A 17323-nucleotide genomic window follows, 5' to 3' on the forward strand; every position below is an offset into this window, starting at 1 on the left:
AACAACAGTTTTCAGCCCCCATTAAGATTTTGGCCTTGGACTCCACTCGCCCTTTGTACCCCCCCACTCCCCCTCGATTGTTGGATCGGTGATGCATCGTGTTCTGGACTTTATTCACCCACCTATGGAGACACATCTGTTGAAACAAATAAAATAGTGTATATATATTCCATCTATTGATTCGGTGTGACTGTACAAAGACTTAATGTCAGAAAATCTGAACAGATGTAAGGCTCATCATGAGGCAGGACCAATGAGAGTGCCACATGGCATTGAGCTTTTCGCTGTTTGCCAAGGAGAATAAAGGGCAAATTTTTAGATTTATTCTAAAAAACTTCACTGCGAGGAATTTCCACATTTAAATTCTGGACGTGGAAAAGTCAACTTCAGCTTCCATCCAAATACTTTACTGTCTCCAAGTCAGTTCAAGTGCAATCATTTAACCAGGCGTAGACACTTTGTCAGTTCAAGATGCACTGAATCCTGTTTGTATTTAATTTACTTTTCAAATATTTTCTAAATTTGTCTGGTATAGACAATCCTAACTCCAATAATGGCTGATCCAGACATCCAGGTAGATCGGACATGGAACTGGAAGCTCCCGCGATCATCTAAAATCTATTGTTATTTTAGAAGAGTGTCCCAGCTATAATCTGTGGGAACATAGCAGCAACTGTTCAATTTCCCTGCAGTGCTCCCGAGAAACATAAGGTAATACACAAATCTTATTGATATTTGTTATGGCGGGTGCAGAGGTAGAAGTTCCTAATTGGGTAGAGTATAGGGGGCCTATTAGACAAAGTGATTTTTAACACTTAAAGGTCACTGACCGCAAACAAGATCGTTTATCGTTAACCTGAAATCGTTCACCATATTACACAGAACCATAGTCGTTACTATGGCAGCCAGGGCCGGCGTTAGGGGGGGGCAAAGAGGGCAGTTGCCCAGGGCCCCCATCCCCCGGGGGCCCCCTGCCCCAGTTATAGTGAGTGTTAGGTGCAGGACCGCACGGACAGCGTCCTGCAGCCTCTGTCAGTGATCTCTGGCTGCAGCTTATGGCTGCTATCAGGGGTCATACAGAGGCTACAGGACGCTCTGCTCCGGAGTGTGTAGCTTCCCCCTCCCCCTCCCTTCTGTACCATGTGATTTCCTCTCTCTTCCTGGTGACGCTGGTGTGGAGCTGTCGGGACGATGGAGGAGAGGGCTGCAGGGTGAGGATCACAGCCTCCTGCTGCTGCTGCCATGGACAAGGACAACTACACCCAGCATGCTGTTAGAGGGGGTAAGTATACTGTACATGCAGTGTGTGTATGAATGCTATGTGTATAATGGATGAATGTAGTGTGTGTTACATGTCATGTGTGTAGTGTGTGGGCTGGATGGTTTGGATCTGTGTAATGTTTTCATGGATGGATGGATGTGTGTGTGTGTGTGTGTGTATATATATAATATAATTAGTGTGTGTATCACCCCTGCTGACTCCACTGTGCATTAGAAATGTTGAGGTGAATAGACTGTACATAGGAGCTGCAGCCATTCTCTGGCCTCATCAGTCCTATGTAATTGCTGCAGGTAATCGCTGATTGGCTGCAGCTCCTATGTATAGTGTATGATGATGTCACTAAGGTAATACGGTGTATTTTATTGAGAAAAAAACAAGGTGGCGGTCACTGTATGGTGGTAATATTGGTCCGTATATAGTGTCATTATGCAGTGGTCAGTCTATGGTGGTAATATTGGTCTGTATATAGTGTGTATAGTGTCATTATGCAGTGGTCAGTCTATAGCGGTAATATTGGTCTGTATATAGTGTGTGTATAGTGTCATTATGCAGTGGTCAGTCTATAGCGGTAATATTGGTCTGTATATAGTGTGTAAATAGAGTTATTACCACCATAGAGTGACCGCCACATAATGACTCCATATACACTATATACAGACCAATATTACCGCCATAGACTGACCGCCACATAATGCATAATGACTCTATATATATACTATATACAAACCATTATAACCACCATAGAGTGACCGCCACATAATATTGGTCTGTATATAGTGTATATAGTCATTATGTGGCGGTCACTCTGTGGCAGTAATATTGGTCTGTATATAGTGTATATAGAGTCATTGGGGGAGATTTAGCAGACATGGTGTTAAGTGAAACTGGCTCAGTGGCCCTTAGCAACCAATCAGATTCCACTTTTTTCATTCCTCACAGAATCGGTGGAATATGATTGGTTGCTAGGGGCAACTGAGCCAGTCTCACTTTACACCATGTGTGATAAATCTCCACCATTATGTGGTGGTCATGGTGTGTGCTGGTCTGTATATAGAGTCATTATGTGGTGGTCACTCTATAGCGGTAATATTGGTCTGTTTATAGTGTATATAGAATTGTTATGTGGCGGTCATGGTGTGGTGCTAATATTGGCGTGTATATAGTGTCATTATGTGGTGGTCACTCTATGGCGGTAATATTGGTCTGTATATAGTGTATATAGTGTCATTATGTGGTGGTCACTCTATGGCGGTAATATTGGTCTGTATATAGTGTATATAGTGTCATTATGTGGTGGTCACTCTATGGCGGTAATATTGGTCTGTATATAGTGTATATAGTGTCATTATGTGGTGGTCACTCTATAGCGGTAATATTGGTCTGTATATAGTGTATATAGTGTCATTATGGGGCGGTCACTTTATGGTGGTAATATTGGCCTATATATAGTAAAGTTTTCTTCAATTATGGTATGGAGGTAATATTTGGTCCTGATATAGTGATTTTTTTATTTTATTTTTTAAAACAATGCATATAAATAGTTTTTGTGTTTACACAACTAGTGACAGTCCTAATATGTAGCAGCGGTCCTGACATGTAGCGGCAGTCCCAGCATGTAGCGGCAGTCCTGGTATGTAACCTTCTTAATTGACTCAATGTGACAAAGGGCCATAATACACGGAGCCAAAATTGTCAGAATCCGGCCGATATCGCTCTGTGTATATAGAGACAACAGTAATCAAATGATCATTGTCTTTTGGCAAGTGTAAAAATCATTGGCTGATTGTGCGTATAACATAATAAAGCTGTTACTTAACTGATCACGTTCCCCGGTGTCCTCAGGCCTTGTCTGTTTGTTACGGCCAGTGACTGGCTGAACGACCGATCACTTCAGAGAGAGGACCAGAAGTGAGAGCTGGGACTGGGGGATCGCACAGACAAGGACACCGGGGAACATGATCAGGTAGTATATATCTTTATTGTTCACTATATACAGCAAGGGCTGCACACACATCACTAATGAGATAGAGATCTGATGGCGGCTTGTCTCTCTGAGAACAAAGAGGTTGGGCATTGATTTTTCATCAAGCCTAACCCCCTATGTCCACTGATATCATCTGTCAGAGGCATGTCTAGAGAGCCTCATACTGCTTACACTGATGGCCGAACCCACCACGAGCAGCAGATACTACTAACAAAAGTGTAAAGTGAATGGGAACCTTAAATTGCTGCTACAATATTTCAGCATTTGGGGCCCCACCTTCAACTTTGCCCAGGGCCACATTTAGTCTAAAACCGGCCCTGATGGCAGCAGCCGGAGAGGTCCGGATGAGGCCCTGAGGAGTGGAAGCACTCACCGCTTAGGTTACATCTGTACACACAGGATGTAGACTGCGTGAACACCGCCTGAGGGCGCAGCAGCCTCACCAACACTCAGTCCTCCGGCAGCAGGGAGAGGTGATAAGGCCGAGCTGCTCCCTTCCACAGCAGGATCTCCTCAGTTATACAGGTTTCCAGGCAACACAGGAGAGCCGGAAGGCGTCCAGTCACCGGTAGAGTTGATCTGGTAGCAGGGGGTTAAAATGAGATGGCTGGTACAGTATCAGGACGGGGACACGGGGCTCGTAATACCAAATCTTGATCATTTACCACGTTATTTTATTTTTTCAATTATTAGATTGTCTTGCAAAATGCTCTCAGACCAAGGTACTTGTAATCCAGAGTTTCACTATAAATGAATAAGTAATTCATGGTCCTCACATTTACCCCTTGGACCTTACTTTTTGAGATGCATGTGGATTGAGTAGAAGGAAATGCAACTAGAAAGCAAGCAAGAAAGGTATGTGACTCTGTACACGCGGCTATGATAGTGGTCACCTAGATGAGAAGCCAAATGATTATAAAGCAGCATGAGATGTCTACAGCAGCCATGGGGAAAGTGGCCATCCTGAGATGACCAACTCTGAAGAGACAAATGATTTTGTAAAACTTTGAAGAGAGTTGTTTACGCTGTTTATGTCTAAGTGAGGTGACCCAATGGTTGGGATGTGTATAGGAAATTGTACTGTCTGAAATCATGGGTTTGGATTTCTACAGAATTCTTGTGATCTTATTGGTTTTTCAGTTATCTTAAGGTGATGTATTAAATTTGTATAAAAACTTGTATAAGAACCCTTAAAAAAAAATAGAAAAGCAATGGTGGACACATCAGTAGGACGTGAAGAGTTTTGACTAGTTCTGTTACCTGGTGGCTAATATACACCGATAGAGATGAGCATTCTCGAGTCTGATTGTTCAGCATTTGATTACCGGTGGCTGAAGAAGTTGAATGCAGCCCTAGGGGGTCCGGAAAATTATGGATATACCCATAGGCCATAGGCTGTATCCATGTTTTCCAGGACTCCCTAGGGCTGCATCCAACTTCTTCAGCCATCGAACCATCGGACTTGAGCATGCAACCTCTAGAACCCCAAAAGATCTTGAGAATGATCCGGATTTAGCAATATGTCCCCTTGACTATGTTCCCCCTGCATAGCAGTGTTTCTAATACAACAGCAATACACCCATTTGTGTGGATAAGACCACCCAGGTGCCTGGAGCACCACTATACTAGGAGCTCATAAATGATGACGCAGTGCAAAACCAGTCCCCTCTATTGTAGGATTAATGGGAATTCTACAGTTTGGAGCCCAATCTATTATAAAGTGGTTATACCATGACTTGGTAAGTAGAGATAAGCAAACTTGATGAACGTTTGGCTGAACCTGAATGCTTTGCCTTTGGCTGGTAAAGACAGATGCAGCCTATGTTTTCCAATACTCCCTAGGGCGATATCCAACTTCTCCAGCTACAGGGAGTCAAATGGTGAGCATTCATGCAGTTTGCTCCTATTTATAAGATGCAAATACCTGTTAATAGTCTATGGCGGTGTACACACATGGATCCCAATGGCCTGGATTCATTTTAATTGGCGTCATTTTAGTATTTCAGTCAAATCGAAATAAGGAAAGAAGTCCATTAAAAAAATTCTTTTCATACTATATCTTATAGGTGAAAAAACATCATAATGGCCCAGTCAGTGATCATGGACTGTTTATATGGAGTATTATTGGGCAAATGGGTGTGCATGATCATATTACGAATTGATAAAATTCATGACAATTACTGTAAATTGTGAAGACAAAGCAATTTTTAGTTCACTGTATAAAAAAAAATGACTACAAAAGGAAGAAACCATACGCTTCATGTCTTACCTTCATCTGGGACGTTGTTTTCCCCTTTACGATTTCGACCAGATTTTTTTTTCTTCTCCAAATCTTTAACTAAAGAGATAAGAGGAACACTGTGTTACTATATGAGCTATAGTTAAGAAATATTGTTAGGCTGAAGGGAATCTTGAGCTTCATACACAAAACTGGAGCTTGGGAGGAGTGATGGTGATTAGAGAGGAGCGAACCTGCCAAACGTTTAGGTTCCCACAAACCTGTATGTTCATCATTTGAACCTGCTGCCTGGAGAAGGTGGATGCAGCCCGAGGACTGCCTGAAAAACATGGATACAGTCATAGACCTGAACTTTGGGCAGGTTCGTTCATCCCTAATGGGGATGTGGCTAGGGTGTGTGGGTACCTTGCTATACTTGCTTGCTCTCTGTGAGGTTTCGAGTGTTCTAGTCCCCTAAATCTATGTATCATCTTTTTACTATGGTCTGACTACTGAAACAACCATGGATTGCAAACAAGGGAGACCATGGCATCCCAAATCCCAGATACAACAAGAAGGAGTTTGAATGGAGTTGGGGTTGTATAAGTGGGACCCCAACATGCAATGAATGGTCATACTTGGGCCCTGAAGTATAAGTTGGTAGAAAAAGTTCCTTGGTCCCATTTGAAGAGACCAGAACTGTTGACGAAATGTGAAAATTGTGCTACGAACGGGGGTCCCAGGAGCTTCGAATTACCCCTATAAATGAAGGTATAGATATGTACCAATAACAATGGATTCCAAGGTGCATTTTTGACCTACTAATTCAACTGGAAAGTCATGTAGACAGAAGTGAAAGCCACTGTCACCAGTATGCTCCGCTCCTGGTGTTCCTGGGTATCTGCTATCAAAGCCATGGTCACGGTTACCTACTTCTAAATTCTCCCCGTATTGGCACGCTTTCATCGTCTTCATTAAAGGCAATGACCTGCACGGCATAACTGCGCTCGGGATCAAGTCTTTGAATGACTGCTCGGCTCGCAGTGTTTTGAAGATTTAGTTGGTTTGTTCTTCCACCTGAACATGAGAAGACATTGAGTCAGACATCTGTCATCATGCTGGAATAATGAAGGTACTGCGCTACTGTATCTGTTTACATAGCACAGTGAGGTTAATCCTATAGTCATCAGTAATGCTAGGCCACAAATCTGCTGTAGTTATATTCCTGTATATAGGGGGAGTATTATAGTTGTTATATATTTGTATATAGGAGCAGTATTATAGTAGTTATAGTCTTGTATATAGGAGCAGTATTATAGTAGTTATAGTCTTGTATATAGGAGCAGTATTATAGTAGTTATATATTTGTATATAGCAGCAGTATTATAGTAGTTATATTCTTCTATATAGGAGCAGTATTATAGTAGTGATATTCTTGTATATAGGAGCAGTATTATAGTAGTTATATTCTTGTATATAGGAGCAGTATTATAGTAGTTATATCCCTGTATATAGGAGCAGTATTATAGTAGTTATATTCTTGTATATAGGGGGCAGTAATATAGTAGTTATGTTCTTGTATATAGGAGCAGTATTATAGGATTTATATTCCTGTATATAGGAGCAGTATTATAGTAGTTATATTCTTGTATATAGGGGCAGTATTATAGTAGTTATATTCTTGTATATAGGGGCAGTATTATAGTAGTTATATTCTTGTATATAAGAGGCAGTATTATAGTAGTTATATTCCTGTATATAAGAGCAGTATTATAGTAGTTATATTCTTGTATATAGGGGCAGTATTATAGTAGTTATATTCTTGTATATAGGAAGCAGTATTACAGTAGTTATATTCTTGTATATAGGAGCAGTATTATAGTAGTTATATTCTTGTATATAGGGGGCAGTATTATAGTTGTTATATATTTGTATATAGCAGCAGTATTATAGTAGTTATATTCTTGTATATAGGAGCAGTATTATAGTAGTTATATTCTTGTATATAAGAGGCAGTATTATAGTAGTTATATTCTTGTATATAGGAGGCAGTATTATAGTAGTTATATTCCTGTATATAGGAGCAGTATTATAGTAGTTATATTCTTGTATATAGGGGCAGTATTATAGTAGTTATATTCTTGTATATAGTAGTATTATAGTTATATATTTGTACATAAGGGGCAGTATTATAGTAGTTCTACATCTATTTTATAGCAGTATTGAGACTTTATGGGTCTGTTTTGAGATCCCTCATCTTTTTACAACAATTTATCGAATTATATTTCACAAGATCCCCAATATCATGTTATTAAATATCAACTCCCAAACCCAGTAGCCATCTGCAGTGTATTGCGCACATTGGGTTGCCCACATTGCATTTTTAAAGCTTCATCTGTCACATGATGTAATGTTGTCTGATGCTGGCACGTAACTTGGCCTTTAATATGGGAAATAGTTACAGACATCTCCATAATATGATTTCCTTTCTGCCCACAGACTGACGTTCAGGACTCTACATTCTGTTCTGCTTTGTGATCTCAATACAGAAGTTCTGAAGTCTCTTCTGATGCTTTGGAACAATGACAGTGAATAGTGTGAGGGACAGGAATAAACTGGTGTATTGTTCCCATTGTGTGTCAGACGCCTATGAAGGGAGACAAGCCATTCTGGGAACAATCTACTATTGTATATCAGACACCAAACATGTTTTCATAGACGCAGATCAAACTAATGGCAGCAATGTAATGTGACTAATTTTAAGATACATGAGAGACAGAGAAATTCTAGATATTCTACATAAGACCAATATGTGACCAATGGTTTGTTAGGTAAATTCCCCTATGCCATTGGTGGAATGTAATCTTGTTATATCATCCAGACAGAGAGGAATAATCCACCCTCGGCCCTGTGTGATAAATATTCATACAGAGCAAAGTCACACGATAAGTAATGAGTGAGGACAGAAATATATGGACTGAATATTTACATAGAATTCTTGAATTCTTAGATTTTGTGAACATTAGAATAAATATAGTACTTGTAAATAAGATGGATAGATAATAGATAGATAGATAGATAGATAGATAGATAGATAGATAGATAGATAGGAGGGAGATAGGGTCCATTTACACAGAAAAATTATCTGACAGATACTCTGCCAAAGATTTGAAGCCAAAGCCAGGAACAGACTATAAGCAGATATCAGGTCATAAAGGAAAGTCTAAGATTTCTCCTCTTTTCAAATGCATTCCTGGTTTTGGCTTCAAATCTTTGTCAGATAATCTGTCTGTGTAAATGGACCCTTAGATAGATAGATAGATAGATAGATAGATAGATAGATAGATAGATAGATAGATAGGAGATAGATAGATAGATAGATAGATAGATAGATAGGAGATAGATAGATACATAGATAGGAGACAGATAATAGATGGATGGATAGATAATAGATAGATAGGAGATAGATAGATAGATAGATAGATAGATAGATAGATAGATAGATAGATAAATAGATAGGAGAAGGATATGAGACAGATAAATAGATAGATAGATAGGTAGATAGATAGATATATAATAGATAGACAGATGGATAGATAGATAGATAGATAGATAGGAAATAGATAGATGGATATATAGATAGATAGGAAATAGAGAGATAGATAGATAGATAGATAATAGATAGGAGATAGATAGATAGATAGATAGATAGATAGATAGATAGATAGATAGATAGGAGAAGGATATGAGACAGATAAATAGATAGATAGGTAGATAGATAGATATATAATAGATAGACAGATGGATAGATAGATAGATAGATAGATAGGAAATAGATAGATGGATATATAGATAGATAGGAAATAGAGAGATAGATAGATAGATAATAGATAGGAGATAGAGAGATATGCAAGTAATTTCAGCAGCACTGACGGTAATGTAAACGGGTGCCACTTGTAGTCTTAACCACGGACTTACTTATATATTCAAAGTAGATTCAATGGCACTCCAAGATAAATTGCAAAATGCAGTGTTTATTCCAGTGTCCAAAAAGAAGTAACAGCACAGCAATAGGCAACGTTTCTGTGGCCTCACGCCACCATTTTCAAATGGTGGCGTGAGGCCACAGAAACGTTGCCTATTGCTGTGCTGTTACTACTTTTTGGACACTGGAATAAACACTGCATTTTGCAATTTATCTTGGAGTGCCATTGAATCTACTTTGAATAGATAGATAGATAGATAGATAGATAGATAAATAGATAGATAGATAGGAGATAGATAGATAGGAGATAGATAGATAGGAAATAGATAGATAGATAGATAGATAGATAGATAGAAAGGAGATAGATGTTTCTGTAGATCTTACACTTCCCACAGTTTCCTCGTATAATTTACCTGATTTTGGGGTGACAAGGAGCTTATAGCCTTTTATCTTATCCTTGGAGGCCTTCCATGAGATCTGGACACTATCATGTGCTATTACATGGTACCTGAGTTTTGTCGGGGGGGTCACTGCAAAAGTAGAAAGAAAATAAAGTTAATAAACCGGATGGAGATTATATATCAACCCACACGACTACACCAGGGATTACTATCTGCAAACCAACATGGATTATATTCCCGCATGACACACCACTCACAGTCCCCCTAGATTAAGACAAGACAGTTCATGTTAGAGGTTAAAACATTAGTCAACGACACCGAGAACACGGACTAAGAACACTGAGAAAGGAAAATTTTGTAGAAAAACATGGCCTCCGCCTTCTTTTCAGTTTTCTGTCTGGTATTGTAATTTTTCTGTCTAATATTTGTTAGTTTAGAGAAGTATTTTTTTTTTCAATTTACGTTAATAAATTAAATTTAAAATTTGGGCCGGATATGATGCCAGGTGCCAAATTGGCTTTGATGAAGCCTAACTATTTTTTTAAATCCTAATGACAGATGATGTTTGTTTTTTGCCACCTGTTGCCACCCATTAGAACCTTATAATTACACTATGGGGTGATGGGGAGGAAGCTCCTATGTCTATATATTAGATGCAGCAATGGCAAGGGGTACTCTTTTTCTTTCAAATAAACTGGATTCAAAAAGTTATATAGATTTGTAATTTACTTCTATTTAAAAATCTCAAGTCTTCCAGTACTTATCAGCTGCTGTATGTCCTGCAGGAAGTGGGGTCTGCTGCCACAGTGCTCTCTGCTGCCACCTCTGTCCATGTCTGCCCAGAGCAGTAGCAAATCCCCATAGAAAACATCCCCTGCTCTAGACAGTTCCTGACATGGGCAGAGGTGGCAGCAGAGAGCACTGTGTCAGACTGGAAAGAAAACATCACTTCCTGCAGGACATCCAGTAGCTGATAAGTACTGAAAGAGTAGAGATTTTTAAATAAAAGTAAATTACAAATCTATATAACTATCTGAAACCAGTTGATTTGAAAGAAAAAGAATTTCGCCGGAATACCCCTTTAAGGGCTTAAAATGGCCGAGATCTGAGTTACCTCTAATCTTGTGTCTACAATGGGGTTACCCCAATTGCATGTGACAGTGTGGGCACAGCTCTTTACTGATGTATATACTCACATGTATTTACACAAGGCTATGGAATTGATCTAGTATTAGATAGGGGGGACTATGGTGGATCATAAGGAGCATACGGAGCTGCAACTACTGGGGTACTTTTTTTTTTTTTTTTCGTCTTTTGGGTCCTGACTTGACCCTTACTCTGATTCTACACCCACTTGTCTACCTAAGGGCCCCATAGCAGTCACATGCTTTACCTCTCCATAGTCACATGGACTCCTCATAAGACTCCTCATACTCTATATCAGGGATGGGGAACCATCGGCCCTCCAGCTGTGGCAAAACTACAACTCCCATCATGCCTGGACAGCCTTCGGCTGTCCAGGCATGATGGGAGTTGTAGTTTTGCCACAGCTGGAGGGTCAAAGGTTCCCTGTCCCTGCTCTATATAAAGGTTATATGTTAGAATATATATAGTTATAATGGTAATACGTTGGTGATTATAGTTATTATGTTATCTGATAAACCTTCTACTCTCTGTAATTAGAATACGGTGAAAATTAATTATTAGACATAGTAACTTCTTTATGGAGCCGTAATAAGTTTTCTGGGCAAGATGAGACAGGAATCCTCGGCGGTAAGATCTGCCTTATAGCGTTCAATGGATTCAGATACACCAAACCCTGAAGGGGATATTCCATTATTAATAGCTCCCAGGCCGCGTATTTATAACACGTTCTATGTTAATCACCCGACATACTTTCCATTCTTTATCTACAAGATCAAACAAATGTATAGACATGGCTAGAACTTTCTATCGGCTCAGAATTCTATGTGAAAAATGTCAAACATTTTTTTTTAAAATTGATAGAAATTAGCCCATAAATCTGCCCCTTTTACTTTGCTAATATAGTGATGAATGCTTCATTTTTCCAAAAAAGAGCTGGAAATTCAGTGCTTAGACATACACATACTATGGGGGAGATTTATCAAACATGGTGTAAAGTAGAACTGGCTCAGTTGCCCCTAGCAACCAATCAGATTCCACCTTTCATTTTCCAGAGAGTCTGTGAGGAATGGAAGGTGGAATCTGATTGGTTGCTAGGGGCAACTGGGCCAGTTTCACTTTACACCATGTTTGATAAATCTCCCCCATAGTATTCCACGACTATAATATTACATAACAGGGTAACATAGTTTCTAAGGCTGATAGGACACCCATGAAGGGCATCTAGGCCTCTTTTGAGGGGTCATCAGTTTCAAAATGATAGGGTTCTGATATTAAAAAACTCTGTTCAGTCATCTAACAGGGTCTCCAGTAAGTGCCTCTCAATTGTTTGCTGTAATTTGATGCCAGATATTACAACTTTAAGCTATTCACTTAAATAGGGGTGAGCTGCAATACCTAAATCATTCACTGCTGAGTTTAGTTAGAAAAATTGCTTCCTGGAGCCCCCTCCACCTTTTTGTTTGGCTGATCTTTTGGGCTGGTGCCTGGAATCAGACCCCTATGGCTCCCATTTTAAAGGGGTACTCCAACAAAATTTTATTTTCTTGCAAATCAACTGGTTTCAGATAGTTAGATAGAGTTGTAATTTACTTTTATTTAAAAATCTCAAGTCTTCCAGTACTTATCAGCTGCTATATGTCCTGCAGGAAGTGGTGTATACTTTCCAGTCTGACACAGTGCTCTCTGCTGCCACCTCTGTCCATGTCAGGAACTGTCCAGAGCAGCAGCAATCCCCATAGAAAACCTCTCCTGCTCTGAAGAGTTCCTGACATGGACAGAAACGTCAGCAGAGAGCACTGTGTCAGAGTGGAAAGAACATATGACTTCCTGCAAGTAAATAGAACATGGCGATGTGTGTGCTAAAAAGTTGAGGGGTGGAGGCACTGTGAAGCTTCAGTAACCTGAACATCAGGGGTTCTCACCATCCAGATATTAAAGGCCTACTCTAAAACTAGGGAAGAAACATAGATCTGGAAAGCCCCTTTAAGAACGTTTTGTCTGCCTACATTGTCATGTCTAGGCAGGGGATTTAGAGCTCTGACAGGGCTTCACTTTATAATACAGCATATATTAATATTAAGCTGCTTACTTCTTCTAGAATGTGACTATGTAGTCCTTAAAGTGTTCCTGTCATTAAAAAAAATAAACTTTTGACATTTCACACAAACATGTCAAAAGTTTTGATTGATTAGGACAGGAATAGGGCAGCTTCTGCCCTCCAGCTGTTGCACAACTACAACTCCCATCATGCCTTGACAGAATAGTAGTTTTGCAACAGCTGGAGGGTTGCAAGTTCCCCATCCCTGGATTAGGATCCCAGTTCAAAAACCTCCACCAATCTCTAGATTTAACAAAAAGTACCCAGCTGTTCTGTTCGCTTCTCTCCCTAACAAGCGGTTCAATCCCACTCCTTGCGGGAGACCGGCTCTATTATAAGTCTATGGTGGTTTAAAGGAGAAGTCTGGTGAAAATTTTGATTAAAGTATTGTATTGCCCTCCAAAAGTTATACAAATCCCCAATATACACTTATTACGGGAAATGCTTATAAAGTGCTTTTTTCCCCGCACTTACTAGTGCATCAAGGCTTCACTTCCTGGATAATATGGTGATGTCACTTCCTGGATAACATGGTGATGTCACTTCCTGGATATCATGGTGATGTCACTTTCTGGATAACATGGTGATGTCACTTCCTGGATAACATGGTAATGTCACAACCCGACTCCCAGAGCTGTGCGGGCTGTGGCTGCTGGAGAGGATGATGGCAGGGGGACACTGAGGGACACAGGGCACTGGAGGGACACTGAGCATGCCTCTGCCATCATCCTCTCCAGCAGCCACAGCTCTCACAGCTCTGGGAGTCAGGTCGTGACATCACCATGTTATCCAGGAAGTGACATCACCATGTTATCCAGGAAGTGACATCACCATTTTATCCAGGAAGTGACATCACCATTTTTTATCCAGGAAGTGAAGCCTTGATGCAGTAGTAAGTGCAAGGAAAAAAGCACTTTATGTGCATTTCCTGTGATAAGTGAATATTGGGGATTTGTATAACTTTTGGGGGGCAATACAATAGTTTAATAAATATTTTCACCAGACTTCACCAAACCACTATTTTAGAAACTGCTGTGAATATGTGGTGCAGAATCCATAAAGTAGTCTTGGCCTGAACAAGAAATAAGTTTTTTTTTTTCTTTGTTCATACATTGATAAGCTGACATTTTAATTTACAGATATAAAACCATCATTGATACTACCTTACCTATATACAATTGTATCTATTACAGGAAATTAAAGAGCAATTACATTACAGAAATAACCATCACCAACAAAGAACAAACCCACTGCCCAATGCCCCTCACAGATGACACCATCCGACTGGCTGAAAGAAGAAAGACCACTTTTTCCAATACATTCAATAGTAGAATTTCAAGACTACAATGTATGTGCCAACCATTTCACATAACTAGTATATGCAATTAAATTAAAAAAAAAAATCAATAATTTAAGGGGAAAATTTTTTTCAAATCAACTGGTGTCAGAAAGTTATATCGATTTGAAATTTACTTCTATTTAAAAATCTGAAGTTCTCCAGTACTTTTCATCTGCTTTATGTTCTGCAGGAAGTGTGTATTCTTTCCAGTCTGGCACAGTCCTCTCTGCTGCCACCTCAGTCCATAACAGGAACTGTTCAGAGCAGCAGCAAATCCCCATAGCAAAACCTCTCCTGCTCTTGACAGTTCCTGACATGGACAGAGGTGGCAACAGAGAGCACTGTGTCAGACTGGAAAAAATACACCACTTCCTGCAGGACATACAGAAGCTGATAAGTACTGGACAACTTCAGAATTTTAAACAGAAGTAATTTACAAAATTTCTGAGACTAGTTGATATAGAAAAAATATATATTTTTCACTGGTTTACCTCTTTAAAAGATATAACTATAGCATAAAAAAGCTAAATAATAATTATTATTAATATGACTATAAATATTCTTTCATTATATATATATATATGTTTTTCTATTAATATTAATTAATATATTAATTAATTCTATTTCTTGTTTGAATCAAAATGTTGTTGTTTGTTTTTAACTTTTACTTATTTTATTTTACTTTTTAATTTTCTAGTTATGCTGAAAAAGAAGATTGGCACATACACACACAAAAAAAAACAACAACAACACGCACAACTACGACAGACATCTACAAGTAAAAGAAACGTGGGATTACTCCTCTGAGGCACCAACCTGGGTCGACTCTCTTTTTAGGTCAGTGGGTAACTAGTGTCTGTGAAACAAAAACTAATTTCTTGGGGTAAAAATAGGCGTTAAAGGAAAAACAAAATATAAATAGTTAATAAATAATGAGAAATGAAAACTCAATCAAATTAAAAACACATAAAGGTATAATAAATGAGAATACAATACAGTAAAAACACCATATAGTCACTCCTCCGATGACACCTAATAAATGAGACAAGCCCTGTAGTCTTCAATCAGATAAGATTAATAGACTCATTGAAAATCTGTGACTAGTCCACGAAATGATCCCTTCAGCATTTAGTCGCATTGGGGCGTTCACCTTGAAGTGAAAACAAAGGTATTTCACATCATGTCCCAACATGACGGCTAGTTGTCCAGATGGTCTTCCAACTTCCTTGTGGAAAAAAGTGCATGTAAAAGCATAAATTGCCTATACTGTAAACACATAGTAAAAAAAACAAGAGGGGTTGTATATATAATTATACTCATTCATTGCCTGTTTATACTTATTCATTGCCTGTTGAGTAAACGTTTTACTGAATTTTATTGATCCAAAATGACACAATAAAAAAGAAAACATTTGGCTTTACAGCTGCTGCCTGATACTGAGCACTTGTTACATGATGAAATCTACAGATAAATGGAGGATATTCACAGTTTTATCTTCATGATATTTATTAGGTTCCTTAAGTCACCAAATTATAAAAAAAATATGCTATTTACTTACATAGAATTACAACATGGCGTTCGGTATACGCAGTATCACGTTCAAAGTGTTTAGTAATGTGCACGTCCACCTATTGTGCTGAGTGCTGGAGGACGCACATGCTCAGTCACTGCCTCATCTACCTGCTGACCTGAGTGCTGGAGGACACATATAGTAACATAGTTAAGATTGAAAAAACACAAGAGTCCATCAAGTTCAAGCTACAGAAACCTTACAGCAGGGCCCCTCAATTGGCGGACCCCGGTCTGAACGCGGACCGCGGAGGCCATTTGTCCGGACTCCTGCTGCAGCTCAGTGTACTTGTATACTGAGCTGCGCTCTGCACAGTAACTATGAGCGCTCGTAACGAGCGCTCATAGTCACCATGCAGCAGCACTGACATAAAGGGAGCCATTGGCTCCCTCCCTGTCAGTCGCCCCTCACTGGCCACAGCCATCACAAGAGGCCGCACTCTGAGGCATCCTCTTGTGACCGTTGCAGTGTCGCCACAAGAGCGAAGAGAAGAGGAACGCGTAGGCCCAGGTGAGTATAAGTGCTTGTTTTTTTATGTTATATGCTAGATGGGAGGGGGAGCACACAACAGGGGGAGGCTATATACTACTGGGGGAGCACAGGGGGGCTATATACTACTGGGGAGCACACAGAGGGGCTATATACTACTGGGGGTGCGCACAGGGGGGCTATATACTACAGGAGGAGATCACAGGGGGGCTATATACTACTGGGGCAGAGCACAGGGTTTCTATATACTACTGGGGAGTGCACAGGGGGCTATATACTACTGGGGAGAGCACAGGGGGCTATATACTACTAGGGGAGAGCACAGGGGGGCTATATACTACTGGGGGAGAGCACAGGGGGCCTACATACTACTGGGGGAGCGCACGGGGGGCTATATACTACTGGGGGAGTGCACAGGGGGCTATATACTACTGGGGGAGAGCACAGGGGAGGCTATATACTACTGGGGGAGTGCACAGGAGGGCTATATACAACTGGAGGAGAGCACAGTGTGGGCTGTATCCTACTGGGGGAGAGCCCAGGGGGGCTATATACTACTGGGGGAGCGCACCGGGGGCTATATACTACTGGGGGAGCAACAAGGGGAATATATACTACTGGGGGAGCGCACAGGGGGGCTATATACTACTGGGGAGTGCACAGGGGTCTATATACTACTCTCACAACAGTAGGGCTATATACTACTGAGGGAGCACACAGGGGGCTATATACTACTGGGGGAGCACACAGGGGGGCTATTTACTACTGGGGACAGTCATTCCCTTACCTAATTTCAAAGGGCTGGTGAGAG

The 17323-nt window shown here is 40.1% G+C and overlaps 1 protein-coding gene and 1 long non-coding RNA gene across 9 annotated transcripts in view; one reads left to right on the forward strand and one right to left on the reverse strand.

Moving 5' to 3' along the window:
* Positions 1–17323, reverse strand: part of COL14A1 (collagen type XIV alpha 1 chain) — a 115522-nt gene that overhangs the window by 75372 nt on the left and 22827 nt on the right. For 2 of the 6 annotated variants that reach the window (XM_069957148.1, XM_069957147.1), the window contains 3 exons: positions 9883–9999; positions 6418–6561; positions 5536–5604 (listed from right to left, as the gene is read on the reverse strand). The exons of 1 other annotated variant lie outside the window; for it this stretch is intronic. In XM_069957148.1, coding sequence (XP_069813249.1) covers positions 5536–5604; positions 6418–6561; positions 9883–9999 — 330 coding nt within the window. Of the gene's footprint in view, positions 1–5535; positions 5605–6413; positions 6562–9882; positions 10000–11974; positions 12008–17323 lie in introns of those variants that run through there. 3 more of the 6 variants (XM_069957149.1, XM_069957151.1, XM_069957150.1) reach the window with 3 other exon arrangements.
* Positions 1168–15794, forward strand: LOC138783026 (uncharacterized). 3 transcript variants are annotated; one of them, XR_011361619.1, is made up of 3 exons: positions 1168–1282; positions 14308–14462; positions 15151–15794. It is a non-coding gene; the product is annotated as an uncharacterized lncRNA (long non-coding RNA). The 3 variants fall into 3 exon arrangements; XR_011361617.1 differs by lacking the exon at positions 1168–1282 and adding an exon at positions 3141–3245; XR_011361618.1 differs by lacking the exon at positions 1168–1282 and adding an exon at positions 12225–12324.

The sequence above is a fragment of the Dendropsophus ebraccatus genome, chromosome 2 (genome assembly GCF_027789765.1).
Source record: "Dendropsophus ebraccatus isolate aDenEbr1 chromosome 2, aDenEbr1.pat, whole genome shotgun sequence".
Classification (NCBI taxonomy): domain Eukaryota; kingdom Metazoa; phylum Chordata; class Amphibia; order Anura; family Hylidae; genus Dendropsophus; species Dendropsophus ebraccatus.